Here is a 15941-nt window from a genome sequence, read left to right as displayed (position 1 = left end):
AGTATATAACACAGCCACATAGTATATAACACGGCCTCCCCATAGAATATAATATACCCCCCATAGTATATATCAAAGCCCGCATAGTATATAGCACAACTTGCATAGTATATAGCACAGCCTGCATAATATAGCACAGCCCGCGTAGTAGTATACAGCACAGTGCGCATAGTAGTATACAGCACAGCCCGCATAGTAGTATACAGCACAGCCCACACAGTAGTATATACAGCACAGCCCACACAGTAGTATACAGCACAGCCCACACAGTAGTATATACAGCACAACCCACACAGTAGTATATACAGCACAGACCACACAGTGGTATATACAGCACAGCCCACACAGTGGTATATACAGCACAGCCCACACAGAGGTATATACAGCACAGCCCACACAGTGGTATATACAGCACAGCCCACACAGTGGTATATACAGCACAGCCCACACAGTGGTATATACAGCACAGCCCACACAGTAGTATACAGCACAGCCCACACAGTGGTATATACAGCACAACCCACACAGTGGTATATATAGCACAGCCCACACAGTGGTATACACAGCACAACCCACACAGTGGTATATACAGCACAGCCCACACAGTGGTATATACAGCACAGCCCACATCTCATCTCTCCCCCTTCCCCCTCCCGATAATGGCCCCACAGTCCAGTTAAAAAACAAACAAACAAAAAAAACCCCACTCTCCTCACCTTTCCTCTTGCCCGCGCTGCTCCCTGCTCCTGTCTCGGTGGCTGCAGTCTGCCCGGGACACAGCAGGTGCGCAATGATATGACGTCATCACGCACCCGCAGCGTCAGAGGCAGAGCGGGGAATGATGGGAGAGGGAGTGTCAGCAGACGCTCTCTCCTCCATCATTGCATTGAACTATATAGTTGAATGCGGAGGCGGCGGCACTGGCGGGGAGAGGGGGGGGGAGAATGCAGCGGCCCACTACTCGCAGCGGCCCTTCGGGCCTTTGCCAGAAGTGCCCGATGGCCAGCCCGGCCCTGATCACAACCCTCAAAATATTCACCCAATGGGCTGTGAAAGACATATACTATTCCTATGCATAGTTGCTTCTCCATGTCTACAATATAGTGCACTTTCAAACTCAATGCCAAATCGAGAGAAACGCCCACATTCTCTGGCACATGAGAGGTATCACTTTGTGCGGAAAAAAATGGCAGCTGGGTACACCATCATTTCTCTGAAAGGTAGTGGAGTCCACAAAGTGGCACAATGGCAACTGCACCACCAACAACTTGATGAGGTAGGAATTGAGTCATCATACGATCAGTGATGAGTATCTAACGGTGCGACAGAGAAGGAAAAGTAGTTGGAGGTTGACAAGTGGTAGTTGTGTATGATGATTGCACTTACCAGGTAAGATTTGAAAATGCAGCCTGGCTACTAGATAGATGAGAGAGAGGAGACGTAAGTGGACAGCTTGAGCTCTGCTCATATTGTTGGCCAGCTTACTTTTCTTAAATCACAAAGTGATGTTGCTTTATCTCCATCAGGAGAGTGGTAGTCCTAAGTCTATTTGAGCCTGGACTATTCTTCAATTATATCTCTGAATCGTGTCCTCCATCATATCTCTATTGCTGACAGACATCCTCTCATACCTGTTGCATTTTCTATCTCAGTTTTTATCCAGGGTATGGCTAGTCCCTTCTGATTGACTACGTTATATCATGTAATGTGATAACGGCAAGGTATTATGGGGAAGCCTTATCAGGCTAATGCAATCTTCTGCAATGTGTAAAATAGCAGCAGGTGTTATTTTAGTGATTTGTGAGGAAATAAATCTTAAATTGCTCATATTCTCTGGAACAGGTGAATTTTCCACAATTCAACAAACATTCAATTTGGCTCGAATCGGTTGGCTCATCTAAATATATAAGAAGCATCGTGAATACTCGCTAATCCCGCCCACAGCACATTAGCTCCGCCCCCACCACATTACTACACACAATCCCGCCCCCCGCCACATTACCACACACAATCCCGCCCCCCACCACATCACCACACATAATCCCGCCCCCCCACCACATCACCACACATAATCCCGCCCCCCCACCACATCACCACACATAATCCCGGCCCCCAACACATCACCACACTTAATCCTGCCCCCCACCCCATTATCACACAATCCCGCCCCCATCAAATTACCACACACAATCCTGCCCCCACATTACCACACACAATCCCGCCCCCCACCACATTACCACACACAATCCCATCCCGCCCCCCCTCCACCACACATTATCCCGCCCCCCCACCACATCACCACACATAATCCCACCCCCCACATCACCACACATAACCCCACCCCCGCAACACATCACCACACATAATCCCACCCCCCACCTCATTACCACACATAATCCCGCCCCCACCACATCACCACACATAATCCCACACCCCCACATCACCACACATAATCCCACCCCCCAACACATCACCACACATAATCCCGCCCCCCACCACATCACCACACATAATCCCGCCTCCCCCACCACATTACCACACATAATCCCGCCCCCCCACATCACCACACATAATCCCGCCCCCCAACACATCACCACACATAATCCCGCCCCCCACCACATCACCACACATAATCCCGCCTCCCCCACCACATTACCACACATAATCCCGCCCCCCCACATCACCACACATAATCCCGCCCCCCAACACATCACCACACATAATCCCACCCCCCCACCTCATTACCACACATAATCCCACCCCCACCACATCACCACACATAATCCCGCCCCACCACATCACCACACATAATCCCGCCCCCCACCACATTACTACATATAATCCCGCCCCCCACCACATTACCACAGAAAATCCCGCCCCCCCACCACATTACCACACATAATCCCGCCCCCCACCACATTACCACAGATAATCCCGCCCCTCCACCACATTACCACACATAATCCCACCCCCAACCACATTACCACACATAATCCCGCCCCACCACCACATTACCACACATAATCCCGCCCCCTCAACATAATCCCACCCCCGCACCCCATTACCACACATAATCACGCCCCCCACCCCATTACCACACATAATCCCGCCCCCCACCACATCACCACACATAATCCCGCCCCCACCACATCACCACACATAATCCCGCCCACCAACACATCACCACACATAATCCCGCCCCCCACATCACCACACATAATCCTGCCCCCCACATCACCACACATAATCCCACCCTCCCACCAAACATAATCCCGCCCCCACCACATCACCACACATAATAACACCCCCACACACATAATCCCACCCCCCACCACATCACCACACATAATCCTGCCCCCTCAACACATCACCACACATAATCCCACCCCCCAACCACATTACCACACATAACCCCGCCCCACATCACCACACACAATCCCGCCCCCTCAACACATTACCACACATAATCCTGCCCCCCACATCACCACACATAATCCCGCCCACCAACACATCACCACACATAATCCCGCCCCCCACATCACCACACATAATCCCACCCTCCCACCACACATAATCCCACCCCCCACCACATCACCACACATAACACCCCCCACACACATAATCCCACCCCCCACCACATCACCACACATAATCCCACCCCCCACCACATCACCACACATAATCCCACCCCCAACCACATCACCACACATAATCCCGCCCCCCCACCACATAACCACCCATAATCCCGCCCCTCCACCACGTCACCACACATAATCCCGCCCCCCACCACATTACCACAGATAATCTTACCCCCCACCACATTACAACACATAATCCCGCCCCCCACCACATTACCACACACAATCCCGCCCCCACCACATTACCACACACAATCCCGCCCCACCACCACCACACATTATCCTGCTCCCCATCACATCACCACACATAATCCCACCCCCAACACATCACCACACATAATCTCGCCCCTCACCCCATTACCACACATAATTCCGCCCCCCACCACATCACCACACATAATCCTGCCCCCCACCCCATTACCACACATAATCCCGCCCCCCCACCACATCACCACACATAATCCCGCCCCCCCACATTACCACAGATAATCCTGCCCACCACATTACCACACATAATCCCGCCCCCCCACATTACCACACGAGGCTCCATCCCTACACATTACCACACGAGGCTCCATCTGGAGCTCTGGTGCTCGTTACTCGAATCAAGCAATTCCTAATGCTCGTATGCTCATTTCGAGTAACGAGTATAATGGGAGTCAATGGGAAATTTTAACCTTTTTTGTGCCAGACACTAGAAGGAGGTCTGGGGGGGCAGTGAAAATATTGAAATGGATGGGAAAAGTGCTGAATGGAAGGAGAACAGGATGGGGAAGACCCCTGGAAGCATCTCAGACTTCAAGATTGCTGCTGATACAATGGTGTCACACTTTTACTCCACTTTAAGTACTGACAAAAACATAAAAAATTGAAGAGAACTTTAAAGCCTTGTATTTAAGGCAAAATTTAAAAGGATTAAAAAAAAAAAAAATTTAGAGGGAACCTGTCACCCCCCCCCCCCACCGGCCACCTTGTGCAGCACTAATGCTGCATTCTGTCAAGGTGGCTCTTTTTGTTGGGGTCCCTGCCAACGCTCAACTATTCGTTTTTACAATTTGCCCCTCATACCTGTAGTTTGTCCGGGGGACATGTCTTTTCCCCCCGGACACAAATGCCTCCCAGTCATCACTCAGGCCCTCCGTGCGCCACCTCCACTTCCTTCATTAACGTCCCTGGTGCCTGTGCTGTAAGTTTTTTTTCGGGCATGTGCAGTTTGCGCTGCCCATCGACTCCCATCACATGATGGGAACTTACAGTGCAGGTGCAGGGGACGTTAATGAAGGAAGTGGAGGCGGCGCTCGGTGCGCGGAAGGCCCAAGTGATGGCTGGGAGGCGTTGGTACAGAGAGCCAAGAGAGCAGACATCGAGTAGAGACAGGAAAGAAGCAGAGGAGAGATTTAGGGCTAAGGGAGGCTGCGAGTGGGCCTCCTGTGGGAGACCGGGTACCAGGAGCCCGAGGCTGTGGGGAGCTGCAAACCCCATAGCAGAACCGGAGGGCACAGAACTACTCATATATTGCCCAAATTAAGCCTGTGGTACAGCAGCATTCTGGAGCCTGGAGTCACCGTGCAGAGACACCAGAAAGAACGGCTCAAGCTGCCTACCATACAGGTACCTGTCCCAAATGGGCTGCTGCACAATTTTCGCAACCAGCAGAGTAAAAGCCGACTGCTGGGGGAAGATGTTTATAGCCTGGGAAGGGGGTAACACCCATGGAGCTTCCCAGGCTGTTAATATCAGCTTACAACTGTATACTTAGCCTTTACTGGATATTAAAATGGGAGACCCTAAAAAAAGTGCCCCTATAATTATTAACCAGCAAAGGCTATGCAGACAGCTGGGGCTGATATTAAGAGCATAGGAAGATGCCATGCATACTGCCTTCCCCCAGGCCAAAAACATCAGCTCTCAGCCACCCCAGAAAAAGCACATTCTGTCACTTAGCCTCACTCTTCCCACTTGCCCTGGAGTGGTGGCAAGTGGGGTGATAGTTGGGATTGATGACACCTTTGTATTGTCAGGTGACATCAAGCCCCGAGGTTAGTAATGGAGAGACATCAATAAGACGCCCCCATTACTAACCCCATAGTCACATTATATGAAAACACAGACACCCAGTATAAAGTCCTTGAATTGAAAGAATGACAAAGACTCCTTTAATAAATCTTAATTAAACCATACTTATGACCTTGCCCATTCCACTGATGCCCTTTTTGTCTTCATCTGCAAAAGAGTAAAAAAAAATAAAAAACAACAATATTTCTCACCTTTCCGCAGAGATGCTGCTAATCCATTTGTCCCATGACAGGTCTAGCTCTGCTGTGTCTAGATGGCAGGCTGCATGGTTGCTTTATAAAACCACACAGCCTGTCATCCAGCAGAAACACTGAGCAGCATGTGCTCAGTGTCTCCCTGTCAACTCCTATTACCGATCTGAGGTCATCACGAACGTGAGAAAGTTCTTCTGCTTGCGGTGCCCTCAGACAGGTACTGGGAGTTCACAGTCAGTGAACTCACTTCACCTAACTGATGTCAGCGGGAGCGCAGTAGGAAATTTTCCCTTGCCTCTCTTCCTTGGTTGGGCAAGGAAGCTTGCTCCCTGCAGCTAGCGTTGTCTGATGGAATTTTTTCAACATATTTTGCACAATGGCCTTCTGGTATAGCACTATTTTAGTAGACCTCTCCGCCTCAGGAGGGAGAGATGCAAGGTTCTCCTTGTCGAGTGGGTTTAGCAGGGTAAGCAACCAGTACTCTTTTTTGATGAATGAAACATGTGGGTTATGGGAACGACAGCGGTATGTAAAGTCTGCCATATGCGCCAAGGTTCCTTGATCCAACACTTCCCTGTCTATAACATGATGACTTCTCTCCATCTCCTCCTCCATCTCTTCCTCCTCAGCCCATCCATGTAGGAGAGACGGGACGAAGCTTGTGTGGGTACTAGCCTCTGTTGCACTACCTGGTCCGCATGCAAAGCTTCGTGTTTAATTGTCAGTAGCGACTGTTTAAATAGGCACAGGAGGGGGATCGCTGCTGATGATGGCGTCATCACCGCTCTCCATCTTTGTGAAGTCCTCAAAGTTTTAGAGAACTGCACAAAAGTCAGACATCTATTCCCACTCTTCAGTTGTTATGTGTGGAGGCTGACCAGTATACCAATGGGCAGGTTGGAGCTGGTATTCCACAACTGGCCTCTGCTGCTCACAAAGCCTTGCCAGCATGTGCAGTGTTCAGTTCCAATGCATGGTGATGTCGGTGAGCTGGCACTTCCATGCACTGCTGCAGTACTGCCAGAGCAGTGGCAGCTGTAGCTGACTAGTGGAAATGGGTGCTGACGTGGCATGCCTTGACCAGAAGCTCTGGCAAATCTGGCTAAATTTTCAGAACCCGCTGAACTGTCAAATTGAGTATGTGGGCAAACCATGGTACTTGTGTGAGCTTGTCAAGCATCACAGCTGCTACCAGGTTGGCCATTATCACACGTGGCTGTAGGTTCAGCGGCAAGAGCCACAGATCTTTCTGGTCTGTTATTCCTTTCAATAACTCTGCTGCGGTGTCCGTTTTGTCTCCTAGACATATCAGCTTCAGCAGAACCTATTGCCGCTTTGCTGAGGCAGTGCTGCAGAGCTTCCAGCTGATGTGTGGACAGAGTGCTCTGAGATAGCACATTGGAAATCGAGGATGAGGAAGAGCAGGAGAGGGTAGGGAAGGCCAGCAAGTTTAAGCACTAATTCAGCTGAAATTGCCTAACCAATTAAAGTGCCACGTGCCACACGCCTCCTGATGAAGATAACATCGAAACGTGCATTGGGGCAGCGGAGACAACACACACTGTACTGGTCATTTCATGTAAGTTTTATTCTTAAACATTTTGACTAATTTGTTGCCTACCTACTGACTATAGTGGGAAAAGTGTATCCTAGAATGATAGATTTATATGGTTAAGCAACATCAGCTGAATTAGTACTTAAACTTGTGAGTGTTTCCATTATGTGTATAAGTGAATAATGTCTCTGCCTTGAGGACAGCAGCATCTGCTTTAGCTTCTGTGTTGATTCTATTTGTAATTTTCTGTTTTTAAATACTATTAATTAAAAGTAATTTTATGGGCTAAATATACTCTCTTGCCGTTTGATTTATGTCAGTTATTCTGAGATGTGCCCTATTGCATTATGTTTTGTTAATGGGTATTCCTATTTGAGTTTTAAGTATATATGACAATAGTCAATTATTGAACAACCAAACTTGTACACCTGTAGCAGGCTAATTGTTTTTATTTCAAATCAGCAAAACTTCACACAAATCAAGTTCTATAGTATACAGTGGGTGCGGAAAGTATTCATACCCCTTTACATTTTTCACTCTTTGTTTCATTGCAGCCATTTGTTAATTCAAAAAAGTTCATTTTTTTCTCATTAATGTACACCCCGCACCCTATCTTGACTGAAAAAAAACAGAAATATAGTAATTTTTGCAAATTTATTAAAAACTAAAATATTACATGGTCATAAGTATTCGGACCCTTTGTTCAGTATTGAGTAGAAGCACCCTTTCGAGCTAGTACAGCCATGAGTCTTTTTGGTAAAGATGCAACAAGTTTTTCACACCTGGATTTGAGGATCCTCTGCCATTTTTCCTCTCCAGTTCCGTCAGGTTGGATGGTAAACGTTGGTGGACAGCCTTTTTCAGGTCTCTCCAGAGATGCTCAATTGGGTTTAGGTCAGGGCTCTGGCTGGACCAGTCAAGAATGGTCACAGAGTTGTTCTGAAGCCACTCTTTTGTTATTTTAGCTATGTTCTTAGGGTCATTGTATTGTTGGAAGGTGAACCTTTGGCCAAGTCTGAGGTCCAGAGCACTCTGGAAGAGGTTTTCATCCAGAATATCTCTGAACTTGGCCGCATTCATGATTCCATCAATGACAACCAGTCATCCTGTCCCTGCAGCTGAAAAAAAACCCATAGCATGATGCTGCCACCACCATGTTTCACTGTTGGGATTGTATTGGGCAGGTGATGAGCAGTGCCTGGTTTTCTCCACACATACCTCTTAGAATTATCACCAAAAAGGTCTGTCTTCCTCTCATCAGACCACAGAATCATATTTCTCATAATTTGGGAGTCCTTCATGTGTTTTGTAGCAAACTATGCGGGCTTTCATATGTCTTGCACTGAGGAGAGGCTTCCGTTGGGGCACTCTTCCATAAAGTCCTGACTGGTGGAGGGCTGCAGTGATAGAAGACTTTGTGGATCTTTCTCTCATCTCCCTACTGTATCTCTGGAGCTCAGCCACAGTGATCTTAGGGTTCTTCTTTATCTCTCTCACCAAGGCTCTGAAATTCTGTTGTAACCTTGGCCAGATCTGTGCCTTGCCACAACTCTGTCTCTGAGCTCCTTGGCCAGTTCCTTTGACCTCATGATTCTCATTTGGTCTGACATGCACTGTGAGCTGTGAGGTCTTATATAGACAGGTGTGTGCCTTTCCAAATCAAGTCCTATCAGTTTAATTATACACAACTGGACTCCAATCAAGGAGTAGAACCATCTCTCTCATGGAAGAACACAAGGAAAAGGACAGCATGTGACTTAAATATGAGTGTCCGAGCAAAGGTTCTAAATACTTATGACCATGTGATTTTTCAGTTTTTCTTTTTGATTAAATTTGCAAAAATTACTACATTTCTGTTTTATTCCAGTAAAAATGGGGTGCAGAGTATACATTAATGTGAAAAAAATTCCGTTCCCAGTGTATATGACAATAGACAATTTTTGAGCAACCAAATTTGTATACCTGTAGCAGGTCAATTTTTTTTTTATTTCAAAACAACAAAATTTCACAGAAACCAAGTTCTACAATATATATGTCAATTAATTTTTGAACAACCAAATTAGTACACATGTAGCAGGCCAATTTTGGTTTTTATGTCAAACCAGCGAAATTTCACATAAAGCATGTTCTACAGTATGTATGACAATAGCCAATTTTTGAACAACCAAATTTGTAGACCTGTAGCAGGCCAATTTTGATTTTTATTTCAAACCAACAAAATTTCACATAAAGCATGTTCTACAGTATATATGTCAATAGTCTTTTCAACAGCCAAATTTGTACACCTGTAGCAAGCCAATTTTGTTTTTTATTTCAAATGAATGAAATTTCACCCAAAGCAGGTTATACAGTATGCATGACAGTCAATTTTTGGAACAAAAATATTTTGTAAACTGTACCAGGCCAAGCTTTTTTTTAAATTTTAAATCACCGTAATTTCACTCAAAGCCTGTTAAACGGTATGGATCACTAATTGAACCCAGAAAAAATGTTTGAACTTTTTTGTTTGTTTTAGATGCTATGATAATGTAACACAAAACAGGTAGTACTCTATGGATGATAAATTCAATCCAGAATTTTTTTTTACGTAAATATTTTGAAAGTGTAGTTGATGTACTCCTACACTCAAAGGCTTTGCACAAAGTGTAAAGCCAGGAAATGATTATAAGGTGGGTAATACAGTAATCCTCTTCAGGTGTCCGCTTCTTCTTCCTCGGGAAGCTGGGGGTACTGACTCCACCTCCTTCCTGGAGCCCGATTCTTAGGTGCCTGGGCTGTAAGTGACCCAGCTTTTTAGTAGTGCCAGAGCCCCCGACATATAGAAATGGGCGGCAACCCCGTGTCACCTGCACCTTTGCCTGCTCCCATGTAGGAGGTGAGGAACCCCAAGGAAAGTCTGATCTCTCTGGGGTGGTAGCTCTGTCTCGAGCCACCTCAAGGAACCTCTCCCAGGCCAGTTCATTTCGCAAGAAGGATTCATTCTGCTCCCTTCCTTTTCGGATGACACCAACTGCATACCAGTGATGTTGCGCCTCCATTTTGAGGAATATGACCCTGGTTCCAGCTCTCAGCTCTTGCAGCCTTCGAGGCAAGTGTTTAGTCTCTACTATCCGCTGGTTGAATGAGATTTGATGAATTTGACAGGTCCCAAACTCTTCTATGGACCCCCATCTTTGCTGCCTGTCATATGTAATAAACTCCCCAGCTCCCCCGGGGATGCGAACTCTTGGTAACTTGCGGCTAGCGGGCCCTTTAGCATGTCTCCAGTCTTGATCCTGGCTTGCCTCTTTCTGTCTTCCAACCAGCATAGGCCCCGCAGTCCATTCACTAGTTGCTGGATCCTGTCTCTCCCATCTGCAGTCAGCAAGAACCCTAGCAGTGAAGGCTGTGACCTGGGTTCAGGCCTTGGTGGTTATGGAAAAGCGAACAGTTCCAGACCACAGGCACCTGCTACCTCTGCTGTCGTGTCAGCTTGGTCTAGATCTGATATTTATCCGGTCTCTCCCTCGGGAATCGCACAGGATTTTGCCATCTAACACAAAGCACATAATACTTCCTGGATTACTAATTCAATCCATAAATATTTTTGAACTTTTTTTGAGTGCTATATACCACTGACATGCAAAAAAGCACATAATACTCTATGGATGACTAATTGAATCCAGAAAAATTTTTGAATGTTTTTTTGGGAGTGTTATATACCACCATTCCACCATAATGTAGCACAACGCACACAATACTCTATGGATGACAATATAATACATTTTTTCACCCCCCAAAAAAAGAATGTGGTCAAGTGCAGCAGCTCTATATTTAGCAACAGACTGCAAAGCCCTAAGCCCTACCTAGATACTATAATCTGCCACTTTCCCTGCTCCTGCAGCTGTCCCTAGGTTAAATGCAGAATGTATCTGATACAAACAGCAAAGCACAAGATTAGCCATTAGAAGGACTATTAGCATGATGGTTCAGCATCAGCACCAGTATCAACACTAGAGGACTCTGATTAGTTAAACAGGCTTGGATAACTGCTCTCTCCCTCCAATCAGGACTCTCCCTGAGCTGTGTAATGGCCTCTGATGTAATGCCAATACCAAGATAACTATGGCATTTTAGTGACTGGCAGGCAATCCCTGCATGCTTATTGGCTGTGTAACAGACGCCAAACATTCAGGGCGGGGATTCAAGCTCCAAATCTGAGCACCAGCCAATGCTCATTAAGTGCCGAGCACATTCAAGGACCCAGATCACTTGAGTGATATCTGAGTATATCACCGAGCACATTCACTCAACCCTTATTACAGTACATTCAATTTGTCTGTTCCATTTAGAAAAGCAAATGGAATTCATATGCTAAAGTATACAGTTACATCAGTTCTACAAACGGAAGCAGGAAGCATAAGGGCCCTTATTATTACCGTGCAGCCCGTTTGGATTCTGTTTTGTCCCAGTTTTTAGCACGGAAGAATAAGTTCTACATACAGAAAATTTTTCCCATTCTATAAACCCATTTCCCATTTTTAAAATGCTCATTGTCCCACTACTCGGACAACCCCATCTCCTTCAAGCATGTTTGTCCCAAGTAAAATAACAATTTTTATACTCATCTCTGGTGCTGGCGCTATTCCAGAGGTGTCGACTTGCTCTCTCAGGGCTTGCATCACATTTTTATGTCATGTGAACCCTGCAGTCAATCTGTACTGGCTTAACTCACCCTACTTCCAGACAAATCAAACATCAAGATGAATGGTCAGCCAGCCACACCTCTGAGTTCCTCTTGATGTATGATTCATCTGAAGGCAGGGAGCTTGAAGTAATTAAATGGCAGCCAACACAGAGCACATAAATTTGAGATGTCTTTGTCATGCTGCTGCACTCTACATAGGCCATCATGGCAGTGCTCAGAATTAATGATTACACTGAGGGTTTGGCCATCTCGGCTGCTATGTAGAGCTCAGCAGCTGATGACAAACTAATTTCCGGGTAGTGCAGTTGGCAGTGGGTTGCCTAGGCTTAATCTGATTAAAGTTGCTGATGCTTGCTGGGCACCTGAGGCACTGCTATTGACTATGGGGGTGTGCGTAGGGATAGGGAGGTACTTACCATGCCACTATTGCTTGCTTGTAACTCTTTTATCTATCTTTTACTGAGCTCCTCCCAGCTGATTTATACATACTACATTAAAGCGGTGGTCTGCAGGCCAAAGTAATTTTCATCCTAAATACCTATTTATTTATTGTTATAATCTAAAATATTTTCTAATATTCTTGAATTAAAAATTCCCTATCATTCCTTAACTACACTATCTAACCATTTTTCTATTTTTCTTCCCTAATTCCTTTTTGATGTCTCTTCGTTTGAGAATCCCTATGCATGTTGGGATAGTTAAATGAAGTGTCATCAGGGCGCAGAGGCTGCGGTTACTGCCAAAGCCTCTGCCCTCTCCCTGGAAGAAAACATCATTGGTGATACTCGTTTCAGCAGTTGGGATGATCCTTGCGTGATGTGTGATGTGCACAATGACAGTTCACTGTCTCGCATGCTCAGATCAGCAGTAACTCAGAGACCAGCCTTGCTTCTGCAAGTGATGTCACTGGTCCCTGCACGCCAGGTTTTCTGACACTGCTCTGTTGCCGGCTTTTTTCTACTGATGTTAGCTGGCAACAGAGAGTGCACAGTCTGTGTGCATATTGCACAGTGCACATCGCGCAGGGACTAATCCAGTCCCTAAAATGAGTGACACAGATGGCGCTTCGTATCAGGGAGGGTGCAGAGGCTGCAGTAGTGACTGTAGCCTCTGCCCCCTGATGACGCTTAATTTGAGTGTCCCAGCATGCACTGGGATTCACAAACGAAGCGTCATCAAAAAGGAAATAGAAACAATAGTAAAGCAGTTAGATAGTGTAGTTAGGGGAGGATGGGGAATTTTTAATGCAAGTATACTAGAAAATAGTTTATATTATGGCACTAAATAGGTAGGAATCTGGACTGAAATTTACTTTGCCCTTAGACCATCCCTTTGAAGTTGAATATGCAGGGAAACAAAAAGCCTGCAAAAGTGATATGGTACAAAATTATAATGAAACCCAGTAGCAAAATTGGTTATTGCTCAAAACTCATTCTTTAGCCCAAAATACATGTCATTTAAGTAAAACAAAATGTCCCCAAAGGTAAACCCCTTTAGGTAGGTCTGTTAGATCCTTACATCAATGGTATATTTGTCCTTTTATTTAAAAAGTAATAATATTATATCATGGATAGAAAAGCTAGCAAAAACTAACTCTTCAGTTCTGGTTAGGGAAACATTACTGTCCCATATATGATCTGCATGATAACAGAACACACAAGGTTGAACTATAGCACATACAGTAAATGCACCAGCCTGAACATGTACCCTACTGCTACTGAGATTTTATATAACTTTAGATATGCTAGAAATATAACAATATCAATTCAATATTTCTTCACAATATCAACCTGGAGTTGTGATTCAGCTCCTGTGATATGTCTTCCACCATATCGTTCTCAGATGCTTCATGTGCCATGGCTTTGCAAAGCTTGCATGCTACTAGGGCTTTGGCCATTGCCTCTTCTCCATGCTGCCAGAAGAACAAAGCCATCTTCTGCCTCTTCATTAAAACCGCCCATAACATCAGCTCATGGAAAGGGAAGGGGAAATGGTTTATTTCTGGATCATCCAAGTCAATGTCCACTTCTTCTTCTCTCTTCTTGGTTGTCTTTCTTCCTCGTCTCATTGGTATGTCATCCTGTTATACACATCATGATTAGTTGCATGGATTGCAGTTGCATACATAGAAAACATTCTACCCATTGTTTCACTTTTTTCATTTACGCCTAGTGAATAAAACTCTCTTCTAAGATCTATGCATTTGTGCACACAGTTTGTATAGCAAAAAATGGAATCCCTACCTGCCCATTTTACAGAGCTGAATGCACTCTATGTGCTGGGCCTTGCTACCTCCAAGAGTTACCATATATCTTACCATATCTTAAGCAACTTTAATTTGCATAAATAGACTAACAAAGTTAATTAGGATATTAATGGTTATATAATAATAAGTACAAGGTTGAATAATAATGATTAATGCTGATGCAAATGATACTATCGGTAGTATATCATTAGCACCGTAAGTGTAGTGTTCTCTTGGAGGGCAGATATGTCACCATGTCCTTTTTCAAATAATTAAAGGCTTGAATTTGACAAAAATGTTTACAAGAATTCTAATATACAAATAGCCTTTTCTGAAGAAAGAGGACTTTATAACTGGCACCACCTATTGGAAGTAGCAATCCTGGAAGCCGACCCTTTAATGAGCCTTGCCACATGACTTAGGATAAGGAGCCAAACCAAAAACTCCATTTGCAGACACGTGTTTCAGGGTGTTGCCAGTCCTCAGTGCAAAGTAGGAGATCTGACAGTCTCTGTAAATTGGGACTGCTGGCAAAATAAAACAACAAGGTATTCATGTTTGGTCCTTTAATCCCTGGGCTTGATTTAAAATTAGGCACAGTTTAGGAATGGAAGCTTGGTGTTGTTTTTAAAATGGATGTCCTCTACTTATTTTGTCCTAAAATGGGTTCATGGGGGTAAAGAAACCAAAAAAGAACATAACTTCACTTAGTAGACCAATGCCATTCTGTTGCCGGTGTTCCCCACCGGTCTTCTGCCTTCCTCTTCTGGTGAGGGATGTCATGTGACCACTGCAACAAATCAGTGTCATCCCACTGATTGGCTGCAGCCTTCACAATCTTTCTCTTCAGGCTCAGAAAGAATATGAATGATGATGTGATGTCTCCTGCTAGAAGAGAACACTAAGAGGACCTAGGCAATAATGGGGTACAATGGTGGTGAGCTGGTAGATAAATACTCCCATGGGTGCCCTTTAAGTCAAGAAAAATGTAGTGGACAACCCCTTTAGGCATTGTGGGCAGTCAGTGATAATAACAAAGTATTTCAAAAGGTCATAAAGCATATATCTATCCTCTCCTCAATGTGAGGTTTCAAGAGAATCAAATATATATTTTACAATTAATTTTTTCCATCTGCAAATACAAGATTGCATATAAATTCCCATCTTGTTCGAGTGTTCGTTAAATTTTGTTAGTCTTTGTCCCCATTGTGAAGAAACGTGACAGATTCTACATCTAATTAAACCATCGTTTTTTTCCCGTTTCTTCCGATGGCACAAACTACCCAAAAATGTAATTAGCAAAGTATTCATGGTTTCATGCAAGAATCCAAAGGAAAGTAGAAACTTACCTCCATCCCTAGGAGCTTCAGGGCTTTTGGCTGTTAGGAAACAGCACATGAATTGTATGAATACAAAGTATATTATCTACATATTATACAATTACATTACAATAGTACGTTCATTGTATACATGGTTTTTTTCCATTTATTAAAAGCATAAGTAAGGTCACTGATAATTGAGGTTATTGATAAATTAACCAACATGC

General features: G+C 44.9%; 1 protein-coding gene across 6 annotated transcripts in view; it reads right to left on the bottom strand.

The window, feature by feature from the left end:
• Positions 1-15941, bottom strand: part of TRPM3 (transient receptor potential cation channel subfamily M member 3) — a 1089849-nt gene that overhangs the window by 181757 nt on the left and 892151 nt on the right. For all 6 annotated transcript variants that reach the window (XM_077249054.1, XM_077249055.1, XM_077249056.1 and 3 more), the window contains exons 14-15: positions 15745-15774; positions 13941-14230 (exon numbers count right to left, since the gene is read on the bottom strand). In XM_077249054.1, coding sequence (XP_077105169.1) covers positions 13941-14230; positions 15745-15774 — 320 coding nt within the window. The remainder of the gene's footprint in view (positions 1-13940; positions 14231-15744; positions 15775-15941) is intronic.

The sequence above is a fragment of the Ranitomeya variabilis genome, chromosome 1 (assembly GCF_051348905.1).
Source record: "Ranitomeya variabilis isolate aRanVar5 chromosome 1, aRanVar5.hap1, whole genome shotgun sequence".
Taxonomy (NCBI): Eukaryota; Metazoa; Chordata; class Amphibia; order Anura; family Dendrobatidae; genus Ranitomeya; species Ranitomeya variabilis.
The sequence above is the reverse complement of the archived record's forward strand: the minus strand, read 5'-3'. Positions and strand labels throughout refer to the sequence as shown.